The 13,804-nt window shown below is 42.4% G+C and overlaps 1 protein-coding gene across 3 annotated transcripts; it reads right to left on the reverse strand.

Annotated features, from left to right (window-relative positions):
* Window positions 1-105: 105 nt before the first annotated feature.
* Window positions 106-11,596, reverse strand: tmcc2 (transmembrane and coiled-coil domain family 2). Of its 3 annotated transcripts, XR_012397415.1 has the most exons (6): window positions 11,366-11,596; window positions 5,409-5,762; window positions 4,367-4,977; window positions 3,628-3,763; window positions 2,518-3,164; window positions 106-464 (listed from the first exon to the last, which is right to left on the reverse strand). XR_012397415.1 is itself a non-coding variant. In XM_073936583.1 (5 exons), exons 2-5 carry the CDS (start codon window positions 5,766-5,768, stop codon window positions 2,865-2,867), a joined length of 1,407 nt encoding a protein of 468 aa, XP_073792684.1. In that variant the 5' UTR covers window positions 5,769-5,876; window positions 11,366-11,596; the 3' UTR covers window positions 106-2,864. The 3 variants fall into 3 exon arrangements, 2 of the variants coding, with proteins under 2 accessions (XP_073792684.1, NP_001038384.1); XM_073936583.1 differs by having other exon boundaries at window positions 106-3,164; window positions 5,409-5,876; NM_001044919.1 differs by lacking the exon at window positions 106-464 and having other exon boundaries at window positions 2,479-3,164; window positions 11,366-11,548.
* Between the last annotated feature and the right edge of the window lie 2,208 nt (window positions 11,597-13,804).

Below are 13,804 nucleotides of genomic sequence, written 5' to 3' on the forward strand. Positions count from 1 at the left end.
GGATTAATGAATTTGATCTGGATTAACAGAAAACCTGCATCTGGATTACCGCAGCAGATTGTCGCCCCAATGCGCAAAATATGTCTGCTAAAATGAGAAGGAAGGCATATTTCCAAATGCATTTATTAAGAATACAGTGGTGCTGTGATTTAGCAAACGGGTAGAAACATGAGAATTATGACCATGCTAATGGAGCGTGTTACACTAATAACTGTGTTTACAAAAATGGATCGATTGTTGACTACCAACGTCACGTTTTCTGCCTTTTCACTCAAGTATCACTTGACAATACACAAAAGTAAAATGACATTGTTTGCATTCTCCTCTGTACTCGTGGAAATCTGACACATGGAACTAAATGCAAATTACATGACTTACAAGTTCATATTTGTCATATATGTCACATTTATTTCAAAATATTGCAAAAATGCCTGTTTACATATGAAGAGTTCAGATGCAAAAACCTTTAAATGCCGTCTGAAATTTTCCTCTAAAATTAAGGCAAAGATTAAGTCCTTTTCCTGGTCTTTAAAGTGAAATATCTCAACATAAGCAAAGGAGGTTAAGATAAATGTTCATTTTCGATGGAAAATTTGAGACAGCACTTGGAGGTTTTTGCATCTGAACTCTTCATATATTTCTTTACCTCTTGGAATTACAAATGTAGTGACATATATGTGTAAATATATTAGTTATAGTTTTATACAAGTGTTCATATATGGCCACATTTGAATATATACAGACATATATAGCCTATATACAGTCGTCACCATTTGAAGTGGACCAAAATCTTTTCAAAGCTGTCAAAAAGGCAAGAATGGAAGTTGTTCAATCGTTTTAGGACTGCTTTGATGAAAGGTTTTGAACCACTTTAAATGTTCACTACTGTACATACATACCCAGGTAGTAAAGAATTCCGGCCCAGATTTGGCATAAAGCTGGCACAGCAGGTATTCGTCCGGCACTAGCGTACAGCATGTGGGCCAAACAAGGTTTGGTAGAGGTGGCACCGTCTTTAAGGCAGCACAAAAGACCTGGGCCAGATATCTAATGTAGTATTTGGACCAGATGTAAAATTGTATATGTGGGCCACGTAAGTTTGGCCTTTCTTGACCCACTTTTTACAGTACATTTAAATTGTTTTTGAGTAAAGAAAAAATCTACCAATTGGGTGGTTTCCAGAAAAAGAGCAGTTTATCAAAATCAATGCAGTCGTGGCACACCAACTGGCCCAGTTCAGGCCTAGTTATGAGTTATTAACTTGGCTAAGACTTGGCCCAGATATGCTCCATGTTTGGCCCTTGTATGGAAGCCAGACTTGGTCCAATCATGTACTGTAACTCACTGCAGCATGTGGGCCAAGGAAAAGCTGATTGTGTGGGCCAGATCTGGGCCAGAGAATTTTGCTAAGTACCAGGTCTATATACCAGCATAGCAAAATTTCAATGGCCCACACAATCCGGTTGATTGTAGCCCACATGCTGCAGTGAATTACGGTACATGACTGGACCAAGTCTGGCTTTCAGACAAGGGCCAAACATGGACCAAATCTGGGCCAAGTCTTAGCCAAGTTAATAACTCACAACTGGGCCAGATTGGTTGGTGTGTCACGACTGCAATGAAATTGATAAACCCATGAAGCATTGCGCTTTAGGTGTGCTATGGCCGTGCTTTTTCTCAACTCATCCTGATTGGTAGAATTTTTTTATTTTTATTTGAAAATAAATAAAAGTATTTAAATATGGGTCAAGACGGGCCAAACTTACATGTTCTACATATCAATTTCTAACATCTGGGCCAAATACTACAATTTAAATCTGGCCCAAATATTGTGTGCAACCTTAAAAACAGTACCACCAGTGCCAAACCCAGGCCATGTTTGGCCCAAATGCTGTATGCCAGTGCTGGACAAATGCCTGTTGTGCCAGTTTTATGCCAAATCTGGGCCAGAATTCTTTGCTGCCATGGTAGATAGGCTATATTTGAACGTATATTTACATAATAATAATTCCAATGGTCGAAAAATGATATGTAAACAGACATTCATTCATTCATTCACTTTCTTTTCGGCTTAGTCCCTTATTTAAACTGGGACCTCCACAGCAGAATGAACCGCCAACTAATCCAGCATATGTTTTACGCAGCGTATGCCCTTCCAGCTGCAACCCATCTCTGGGAAACATCCATACACACTCGTTCACACTCATACACTACGGCAATTTTAGCTTACCCAATTCACCTGTACCGCATGTGTTTGGACTGTGGGGGAAACCCGGAGGAAACCAACACCAACACCGCGAGAACATGCAAACTCCACACAGAAACGCCAACTGACCCAGTCGGGACTGGAACTAGCGACCTTCTTGCGGTGAGGCGATCGTGCTACCCACTGCGCCACCGTGGCGCCTATTTGACATATGTGAAATCCAAATATGTACTTGTATATTTGCAGATATATGCCTCAGATTTCTACATGAGTAAAGAGATATTTTTTTTACAACAGACATTGAGTTCCACAAGAGACGGAATAAACTAAACGCAACACACTTCCCGGACAGTTTTGGTGTCAGCGTTGTAGAGTTCCTTCAGACGTCTGGATCTGAAACATGACGGTGTAATGTATTAAAGCCATGCATCAGCAGAAGACCACTCTCTCTCTCGCTCTCCAGCTTTAACATTCATCAGTTGCTGTAAAAAAAGGGAATCCATTCAGAGGAGAAACGTCGAGCACCTTCTTCGAGCCTCGTATCTCCGCACTGAAGCAATGGAGGGATCGTTTTTATACATCCTTCAAGCTCTCGTGCACATCTGCTCCAATAATGGGGATGAATCGAAGTTCCGATGTTGTGCATTTCGTAGGTCTTTCAGCTGGGCAGCAAACAGAGCTCCAGCCAGTCCCAGTGTTTCCACAGTGTGACCAGGAAGAGCGCCAGGGCGACGGTGGCACCGACCCGCGCCCGCGTCTTCATGAGCGGCGTGATGAAGTTGGCCATGGTGGAGACGAACACCAGCAGCACCGCCATCAGCGCCAGGATCACGTTGATCAGCTTTCCCAGCAGCGCGCGGGCGTTTGCGTTCTCCACACCCTCCAGCTGCACCACCTGCTGCTGTTGCTGCTGCAGCTCCAGCTTGGTGATGCGGGTGAGGCAGGACTCCACCGCCTCCTGCACAAACACACACACACACCAGTGTTAACACATCACTGAAGATCATTATTGAATGCTTGATTCTGATTGGCTGATGGGAACTCTAAAGTGTGTTGTTATGTTCAGATAAAAGCACAGATAAAGTAGTTCCGGCAGGTTTTTGAGAGCTCACATTTGAGGAGGCATTCAGCAATTCAATAAGACGAGGCAAATTTTTATAAGAGTGTTTCTACAAGTGGTTTGTCAACCCCACTCACCTGTGAGCCACACTCAGAAATGCATAATGTTTTGAGGTTTTCGTGTGGTGGGGTCGGGGAGAAAAGAGGGGGTCCTGGTTTTTGGTCTGGATTCAGTGTGCATTAGTGTTTAGTGTTTTTTAAGCACTCCTGAAGTACCTGTTTAGTGTTGGGCCAGTGTACTCAAGACTTCCACATTAGTAGCTGAACTTTCTCCAGGTTGGGAATGTTGCACATTTACTCACCTGGATGTCTCTCGCTCTTTCGTACGACTGGTACGCCACCTTCTCCTCCATGCTGGCCAGCTCCTGCTTCAGATTGCTCATCTCGTTCTGGTGAAGCTCTGTCAGGTCATTCAACTGCTCCTCCAGCCGCTCGTATCTGAATTAACGAGAGGAGACACAGGTGTGAAAACTTCTGCAGGTGGTGTGGGTTTACCTGAACCGCTGCTCCTGCTCCTACCACTGGCTCATGTAGCTGTAGTGTTTTAGAACCATACTGCAGTAAAGTACTTGAATTAACCAGTTTTGGGGATTCTACAGTTGCTATGGTAACAGTAACGATAGTAATTAATCTGTTGCTATGACTCTACAGTTACTTTGGTAACACCAACGATACTAATTAATTTGTTGTGGTGATTCTACAGTTACTATGGTAACAACAACTATACTAATTAATCTGTTGTTATGAATCTACAGTTGCAAAGGTAACACGACAGCTATAGTAGTTAATCTGTTGTGGTGATTCTACAGTTGCTATGGTAACAACACTGATACTAATTAATTTGTTGTTATGATTCTACAGTTGCTATGGTAACACAATAGCTATAGTAGTTAAACCGTTGTGGTGATTCTTCAGTTGCTATGGTAACAACAACTATGCTAGTTAATCTGTTGTGGTAGTTGTTGTTATGGTAACACAACAGCTATACTATTTATGAATAAGGATATCCATGAGGAGTAAAATGCTCTCATTGTTGTGTACCTGTAGCGCTCCTCCTGCAGGCACTGGGTCATGTAGCTGTAGTCGCTCTGGAGTTGCGCCTTCATGTCGTCGATGGCGTCCTCCATGTGCACCTGACCCACCTTGATCTCCTGCAGGCCTTCCAGCAGCGCGTCCCAGGAGGAGGACGAGGTGTGGTGGTGGTGATGGTGGTGGTGGTGTCCGTCCAGTCGAGGGCTGCCCATGGCTGCTCCCATTCCCGACAGGGCGCCGCCGGCTCCGCCAGAGTTGCTGCCCGCTGCGGATCCAGAGGTGGCGCTGGAACACTCATCATCACTGCCGTATTTGGGGCTGGAGACTAGCGTAGCACTGCCGCTCAGAGCTCTGGGCGTCTCCTCCGCGTGTCCGTCCTCCAGAGTGTCCTTCATATGTGCGATATTGTCGGCGCTTCCGAACTTGTTCCGAATGAGACTGGCGAACTCTCTGGGTTTGGAGACGACGGCGGTGTGTGTGAGCGCCGAGACTCCGCCTTTCACTCCCTCCACCACGCCTCCTCCAAAACCGCTGATTCCTGCTCGCATATTGGCTCCCACATCCTTCAGCCCCTGCTGCATGTCCCGCAGGACGTCTTTGGGCTGCCGTGCTGGACCGTTCTGCAGGATAGAGAACACGTGTTGTTAAACTCTGATGAACAAAATTTTAAAAAGTGATTATCTGAATTCCACCACTATAACGGGGATGGACAAACTCCTGGAGGGCCAATGTCCTGCAGAATTCTGCTCCGACACACCTGAACATGCTAATCAGGTCTTCCAGATCACTAGAAACTTATACACAATACAAATGCACCAGTTGTTGCCAGTTGACACATTCCTATAAACCAGGGGTCTCAAACTCATGGCCCACGGAACGATAGTCTGTGGCCCCCGCCTTAATTTGAACGTTTAATATCAGTGCGGCCCGCGAGTTCAATATGGAAGGCACTATATACAGTGTTTACACACGCACATAAGCATGCGCTGTGTGTCGAGCTGAACGAACCTAAAAGTAAACCCTATGCATGCAGCAGAATGTGCTGTGTTACCTGTTCGGTCTCTTTGAGCTTCTTGTGGTAGTGCTCCAGCTTCTTGTGCAGGTGTGCGATGGTCTGCGCAGACTTCTGGTTCTTTTTCTCGAACACTTGTTTGATGCGCGACGCCTGCTGCTTGTCGGCGTTGTGGGCCAGTTTGAGGTACTCAGCCACATTATCGTCCCGGGCCTCCTGCTCCACGCGGATCTGCTCCGTGATCTTCAGGATCTTCTGCTGGAGGTGTTCGAGAGCCGCCCGCGTCCGCTGTATCTCGCCCTCAGACCCGGCCTCCACGCTGATGTTCCCGTCTGACCCGCCATGGCTCACGGGGGGCGGCAGAGCCAGAGTAGACACCTCGCTCTTATCCAGCTGCATGCAGACCGGGACAAAGAGATTGCGGAGTCATGTTGATAGAAATTTCACAGCTATCTGATGTCTAATTTTACCAGCTCGGTCATATACAGAGCATCTGAGGGGTCACTTCTGTTTACAAGCAGACACACACACACACACACACACACACAAAGAGAGAGAGGGAGAGAGACGGAGAGAGAAAGAGAGTGTGACCCACTTTTAGTCTGAAAATATCTCGACAAACACAACATCACACACACTTCATTCAGACCTATAGATTTACCCTACAGAAACCCTAAACATGCGTCATCAGTCCATCAGTCAAAATCAATACTAGGCCATTTACCCACCTGAAATGATTCTGTAGCTGTGTGTCTGTCTAAAGATGTAAATTAGACTGAAATATTGCATAAAATAGTAATGAATGAAGCAATGTTGACATTCAGAAACAGAGTAAACTCCTGAGCTCCTGCTAAACCTGCACAGATATCACTGAGAGTAGTTGAGTTTGCTGCACTGTTGGGATTCTCCACTGTGATGAAGAATACTGAAGCCCTGTGATGATGGACTGACAGAGGCCTTTTACTATCAGCACAACAACATTTCACATCTGCAACAATGAAAAGCTGGAAACATGGAGAGCTGCAGACCAACATTAATGACAAAGACCCTCACACACACATTTATATCTGCAGACCAACATTAATGACGCAAAGACCCTCACACACACATTTATATCTGCAGATCAACATTAATGACACAAAGACCCTCACACACACATTTATATCTGCAGACCAACATTAATGACAAAGACCCTCACACACATTTATATCTGCACACCAACATTAATGACACTAAGACCCTCACACACACATTTATATCTGCACACCAACATTAATGACATAAAGACCCTCACACACACATTTATATCTGCAGACCAACATTAATGACGCAAAGACCCTCACACACACATTTATATCTGCAGATCAACATTAATGACACAAAGACCCTCACACACACATTTATATCTGCAGACCAACAATAATGACAAAGACCCTCACACACACATTTATATCTGCAGACCAACATTACTGACACAAAGACCCTCACACACACATTTATATCTGCAGATCAACAATAATGACGCAAAGACCCTCACACACACATTTATATCTGCAGACCAACATTAATGACACAAAGACCCTCACACACACATTTATATCTGCAGATCAACAATAATGACGCAAAGACCCTCACACACACATTTATATCTGCACACCAACATTAATGACGCAAAGACCCTCACACACACATTTATATCTGCAGATCAACAATAATGACGCAAAGACCCTCACACACACATTTATATCTGCACACCAACATTAATGACGCAAAGACCCTCACACACACATTTATATCTGCAGACCAACATTAATGACACAAAGACCCTCACACACACATTTATATCTGCAGATCAACATTAATGACAAAGACCCTCACACACACATTTATATCTGCAGACCAACATTAATGACGCAAAGACCCTCACACACACATTTATATCTGCAGACCAACATTAATGACAAAGACCCTCACACACACATTTATATCTGCAGACCAACATTAATGACGCAAAGACCCTCACACACACATTTATATCTGCACACCAACATTAATGACGCAAAGACCCTCACACACACATTTATATCTGCAGACCAACATTACTGACACAAAGACCCTCACACACACATTTATATCTGCAGACCAACATTAATGACACAAAGACCCTCACACACACATTTATATCTGCAGACCAACATTAATGACGCAAAGACCCTCACACACACATTTATATCTGCAGACCAACATTAATGACAAAGACCCTCACACACACATTTATATCTGCACACCAACATTAATGACACAAAGACCCTCACACACACATTTATATCTGCAGACCAACATTAATGACGCAAAGACCCTCACACACACATTTATATCTGCAGACCAACATTAATGACAAAGACCCTCACACACACATTTATATCTGCAGACCAACATTAATGACGCAAAGACCCTCACACACACATTTATATCTGCACACCAACATTAATGACGCAAAGACCCTCACACACACATTTATATCTGCAGACCAACATTACTGACACAAAGACCCTCACACACACATTTATATCTGCAGACCAACATTAATGACACAAAGACCCTCACACACACATTTATATCTGCAGACCAACATTAATGACACAAAGACCCTCACACACACACATTTATATCTGCAGACCAACATTAATGACGCAAAGACCCTCACACACACATTTATATCTGCAGACCAACATTAATGACGCAAAGACCCTCACACACACATTTATATCTGCACACCAACATTAATGACACAAAGACCCTCACACACACATTTATATCTGCAGACCAACATTAATGACACAAAGACCCTCACACACACATTTATATCTGCAGACCAACATTAATGACGCAAAGACCCTCACACACACATTTATATCTGCAGATCAACATTAATGACACAAAGACCCTCACACACACATTTATATCTGCAGACCAACAATAATGACAAAGACCCTCACACACACATTTATATCTGCAGACCAACATTACTGACACAAAGACCCTCACACACACATTTATATCTGCAGATCAACAATAATGACGCAAAGACCCTCACACACACATTTATATCTGCAGACCAACATTAATGACACAAAGACCCTCACACACACATTTATATCTGCAGATCAACAATAATGACGCAAAGACCCTCACACACACATTTATATCTGCACACCAACATTAATGACGCAAAGACCCTCACACACACATTTATATCTGCAGATCAACAATAATGACGCAAAGACCCTCACACACACATTTATATCTGCACACCAACATTAATGACGCAAAGACCCTCACACACACATTTATATCTGCAGACCAACATTAATGACACAAAGACCCTCACACACACATTTATATCTGCAGATCAACATTAATGACAAAGACCCTCACACACACATTTATATCTGCAGACCAACATTAATGACGCAAAGACCCTCACACACACATTTATATCTGCAGACCAACATTAATGACAAAGACCCTCACACACACATTTATATCTGCAGACCAACATTAATGACGCAAAGACCCTCACACACACATTTATATCTGCACACCAACATTAATGACGCAAAGACCCTCACACACACATTTATATCTGCAGACCAACATTACTGACACAAAGACCCTCACACACACATTTATATCTGCAGACCAACATTAATGACACAAAGACCCTCACACACACATTTATATCTGCAGACCAACATTAATGACGCAAAGACCCTCACACACACATTTATATCTGCAGACCAACATTAATGACAAAGACCCTCACACACACATTTATATCTGCAGACCAACATTAATGACGCAAAGACCCTCACACACACATTTATATCTGCACACCAACATTAATGACGCAAAGACCCTCACACACACATTTATATCTGCAGACCAACATTACTGACACAAAGACCCTCACACACACATTTATATCTGCAGACCAACATTAATGACACAAAGACCCTCACACACACATTTATATCTGCAGACCAACATTAATGACACAAAGACCCTCACACACACACATTTATATCTGCAGACCAACATTAATGACGCAAAGACCCTCACACACACATTTATATCTGCAGACCAACATTAATGACGCAAAGACCCTCACACACACATTTATATCTGCACACCAACATTAATGACACAAAGACCCTCACACACACATTTATATCTGCAGACCAACATTAATGACACAAAGACCCTCACACACACATTTATATCTGCAGACCAACATTAATGACGCAAAGACCCTCACACACACATTTATATCTGCAGACCAACATTAATGACGCAAAGACCCTCACACACACATTTATATCTGCAGACCAACATTAATGACACAAAGACCCTCACACACACATTTATATCTGCAGACCAACAGTAATGACACAAAGACCCTCACACACACATTTATATCTGCAGACCAACATTAATGACGCAAAGACCCTCACACACACATTTATATCTGCACACCAACATTAATGACACTAAGACCCTCACACACACATTTACATCTGCAGACCAACATTAATGACACAAAGACCCTCACACACACATTTACATCTGCAGACCAACATTAATGACGCAAAGACCCTCACACACACATTTATATCTGCACACCAACATTAATGACACTAAGACCCTCACACACACATTTACATCTGCAGACCAACATTAATGACACAAAGACCCTCACACACACATTTACATCTGCAGACCAACATTAATGACACAAAGATCCTCACACACACATTTATATCTGCAGATCAACATTAATGACACAAAGACCCTCACACACACATTTACATCTGCAGATCAACATTAATGACACAAAGACCCTCACACACACATTTATAGTAAATAGTGGGTAGAATGATCGCCTCACAGCAAGAAGGTCGCTGGTTCGAGTTCCGGTTGGGTCAGTTGGTGTTTCTGTGTGGAGTTTGCATGTTCTCCCCGTGTTGGCGTGGGTTTCCTCCGGGTGCTCCGGTTTTCCCCACAGTCCAAACACATGCGCTATAGGGGAGTTGATCAACTAAATTGGCCATAGTGTGTGTGAATGAGTGTGTATGGGTGTTTCCCATAGATGGGAAGAGCATCCGCTGTGTAAAACGTGCTGGATAAGTTGCCGTTTCATTCTGCTGTGGTGACCCCAGATGAATAAAGGGACTAAGCTGAAAAACAATGCATGACTGACTGAACATCCCTCAGACATTTTGCATGCATGTGAGTGTGTGCGTGTGTACTGGTTTTGGTGGTTTGCAAGGACATGTCTGTGTCTAGTGACATAGGCATGATGACTTACGACATAAAGTGGGTTTATGAGAACATGCCTGTGTCACAAAGGAGGGTTAGGGTTAGGGGTAGTGATGAGGTAAAGCAATAAGATATTTTTACTGTATATGCTACACTATGCCTATGGAGAGTCCTCATAAACCACCAAAACTAACAACATGTGTGTTTTATGTGTGTGTTTCTGCACATGTATGCTACACACACACACACACACAGCTCCTCTACAGGTCACTGCGGTACAAGCATCATCTTTCCATGCATGTGAGCCTGAGTCATGTTACCTGCTAAGAGCATGCGCGAGTGTGTGTGTGTGTGAGTGTATGCGTGTGTGTGTGTGTGTGTGATCTACAGGCCGCATTGTGAAAGTAGGTTGGAATAGTGCACTGCGGGTCAGCATACACACGCACACACACACACATGTAGATCAGTGACGTGTGTGAGATGACAGTGGGAAATCTGCTGTTGATTCCTGACATGCAGAAGAGATAGAGAGATGGTGAATGGATGAACATATGGATGGATGGATGGATGGATGGATGGATGGATGGATGAACTGATGGATGAACTGATGGATGAACTGATGGATGGATGAACTGATGGATGGACACAGTACAGAAGAGTAATCTGTGTTGATTTACCATGGTCTTCAGTCCAGGACGTGCAGCTTCACTGCGGAGATGTTTGAGAGGGCCATGTCTCTCTCTCTCTCTCCCTCTATCTCTCTCTCTATCTGTCGGTCATGGTTTACAGCCGAGAGGGTTTCAGCTGTGTTTTCTCTCCCGCATCTCTGCGTCGTCTGTTCCTCGCGGATCTCTCGTCTCCTGAACGTGTGTTTGTGTGTTTCGACGCGGCTGCGGAGCAGATGAGCTGAGGGGGAGGGGAGTTCAGCCGAGCATGCGTCACACACACACATACAGAGAGAGAGAGAGAGAGAGAGAGAGAGAGAGAGAGAGAGAGAGAGAGAGAGAGAGAGAGAGAGAGAGAGAGAGAGAGAAATAATCTGTGTGTGCTTTATTGGGTTTGTTCAAGGACGCATGATTGGTGTTTGTATGTGTGTGTGTGTGTGTGTGTGCGTGCATTTTCATTTTCAAAGAAATAAAACATTATTAATAGTAATGTGTGTGTGTGTGTGTGTGTGTGTGTGTATGTGTGTGTGTGCGTGCATTTTTATTTTCGAAGAAATAAAACATTATTAATGGTAATGTGTGTGTGTGTGTGTGTGTGTGGAAGGGGTTGTTCCCAAACACACTGCAGGGGCTGATGGGAAATGCTGACGTCAGTCTCATAGCAACACGCTTCACAACAACTGGGTCACTGTGTTGCAGAACAGCACCTGCTGCAGACGGGCATGATCCGCACACGCGCGTGTGTGTGTGTGTGTGTGTGTGATGCTGCAGATCTTCTTGCTTGCAGGAATATTCCAGAGCCCCTGATCTGGAAAACTGTTTCTGTGTCAGGATTGTTCTGGCTTCATTTCACAATTCCCACTTTTTTTTTTTCTTGGAATTTTAAGTTTGCATTTGGGATAATTTACTTTTTCTTGGAATTATAAATTAAATCTGGGAATGCCGACTTTTGCCTGGGAATTCTAGGTTTAAAACTGTAAGTCCTGACCTTTCTCTTGGAATATTTACTTTTTTGTGAATTCTGGGTTTAAAACTCACAATTTCGGCATTGTTTCCTTGAATGCCGAGTCTGCATCTTACAATACGGACTTTTTTTTCTTGGAATTCTGAATTTGCATCCTGGGATGCTGACCTTTTCCCCCCGGGAATTTTGAGTTTTGACTTATTTTCTTGGAATTCTGATTTACTGAATTTCTACTAGGAACTCAAAGTTTGCATCTTGGATTAGGGACTTTTTGCCATAGAATTCTAAGTTCACACAATTTCGACATTTTATCTTTGCATTCTGGGTTTGCGTCTTGGAAGCATCAACTTTTTATGGCCCGGAACTCTGAATTTGCATCTTGGAATACTTTCTGTTTCTTCGAATTCTGATTTTTTTTCAAGGTGTTTTTAGGTTTGCATCTTGGAATTTGTACTTTTTTCTTGGAATTCTTAGTTTATATGTTGAAATAGTTTCCATCTGGGATCGTGGAGTTTTTTTTTCCTGGGAGTTACAAGCTTTGAACACAATTCTGATATTTTATTTTGGAATTTCAGGTTAGCATTGTGGAATACTGACATTTTTCTTGCAATTCTAAATTTGCATCTTGGAATGTTGTCTTCTTCCTGGAATTCTGTTTTTTTCATGGAATTTTGAGTTTGAATCTTGGAATATTCACTTTTTTCCTTTGGTTTTTAGAGTTGAAAACTCCAAATCTTGACTTCTTTTCTTGGAATTTTGAGTTTGCATCTTGGAATACTGCCTTTTTTGTTGTGGTTTTCCACGTTTTCTCTTTTTTCCTGGGAATTTCATGCTTAAAACTAACAATTCTTGTATTTTTCTTGGAATTTCGAATTAGCATCTTGGATTTCTGATATTTTTCTTCTTCTGATATTCTTCTGCATCTTGGAATGCTGACTTTTTTTTCCTGGAATTCTGTTATTGTTAAGGAATTTTCAGTTTGATTCTTGGAATTTTCACTTTTTTCTTGGAATTTTTAGTTCAAAACTCCAACTTTTGACTTCATTTCTTGGAATTCCTACTTTTTCTCTTGGAACTCAAAGTTTGCATCTTGGAATACTTTGTTTCTTCGAATTCCAATTTTTTTCGTTTGCATCTTGGAATTCATACTTTTTTCTTGGAATGCTTAGTTTACATGTTGAAATACGGTTTTATTTTTTTGCTTGGAATTCAAAGTTTGCATCTTGTAATACTGCTTTTTTTTTAGTTCTGATGTTATGTTTAAAATTTACAATTCTGGCATCTTTGCTTGGAATTCCCAGTTTGCATCTTGAAATACTGACTTTTTTCTTGGTATTATCAATTCACTCTTCAAAATTCCAACTTTTTATTCCTTTGAATTCTGAGTTGGAATACTGACTTTTTTTTCTTGGATTTGTAAATCCACACCTGATAATTCTGACAAAATCTGGGTTTTCATCTCACAATATATATTTTTTTGTTTGTAA

This window comes from Danio rerio, chromosome 22 (genome assembly GCF_049306965.1).
Source record: "Danio rerio strain Tuebingen ecotype United States chromosome 22, GRCz12tu, whole genome shotgun sequence".
In the NCBI taxonomy this organism is placed as follows: Eukaryota; Metazoa; Chordata; class Actinopteri; order Cypriniformes; family Danionidae; genus Danio; species Danio rerio.

Excerpts from the sequence above, each read along its gene's own strand:
- tmcc2 (XM_073936583.1), bottom strand. The coding sequence starts at position 5,768 with ATGCAGCTGGATAAGAGCGAGGTGTCTACTCTGGCTCTGCCGCCCCCC. Across the intron at positions 4,978-5,408 it reads AGCTCAAAGAGACCGAACAG|AACGGTCCAGCACGGCAGCC; the intron begins GTAACACAGCAC and ends TCTATCCTGCAG. Across the intron at positions 3,165-3,627 it reads AAAGAGCGAGAGACATCCAG|GAGGCGGTGGAGTCCTGCCT; the intron begins GTGAGTAAATGT and ends GTGTTTGTGCAG.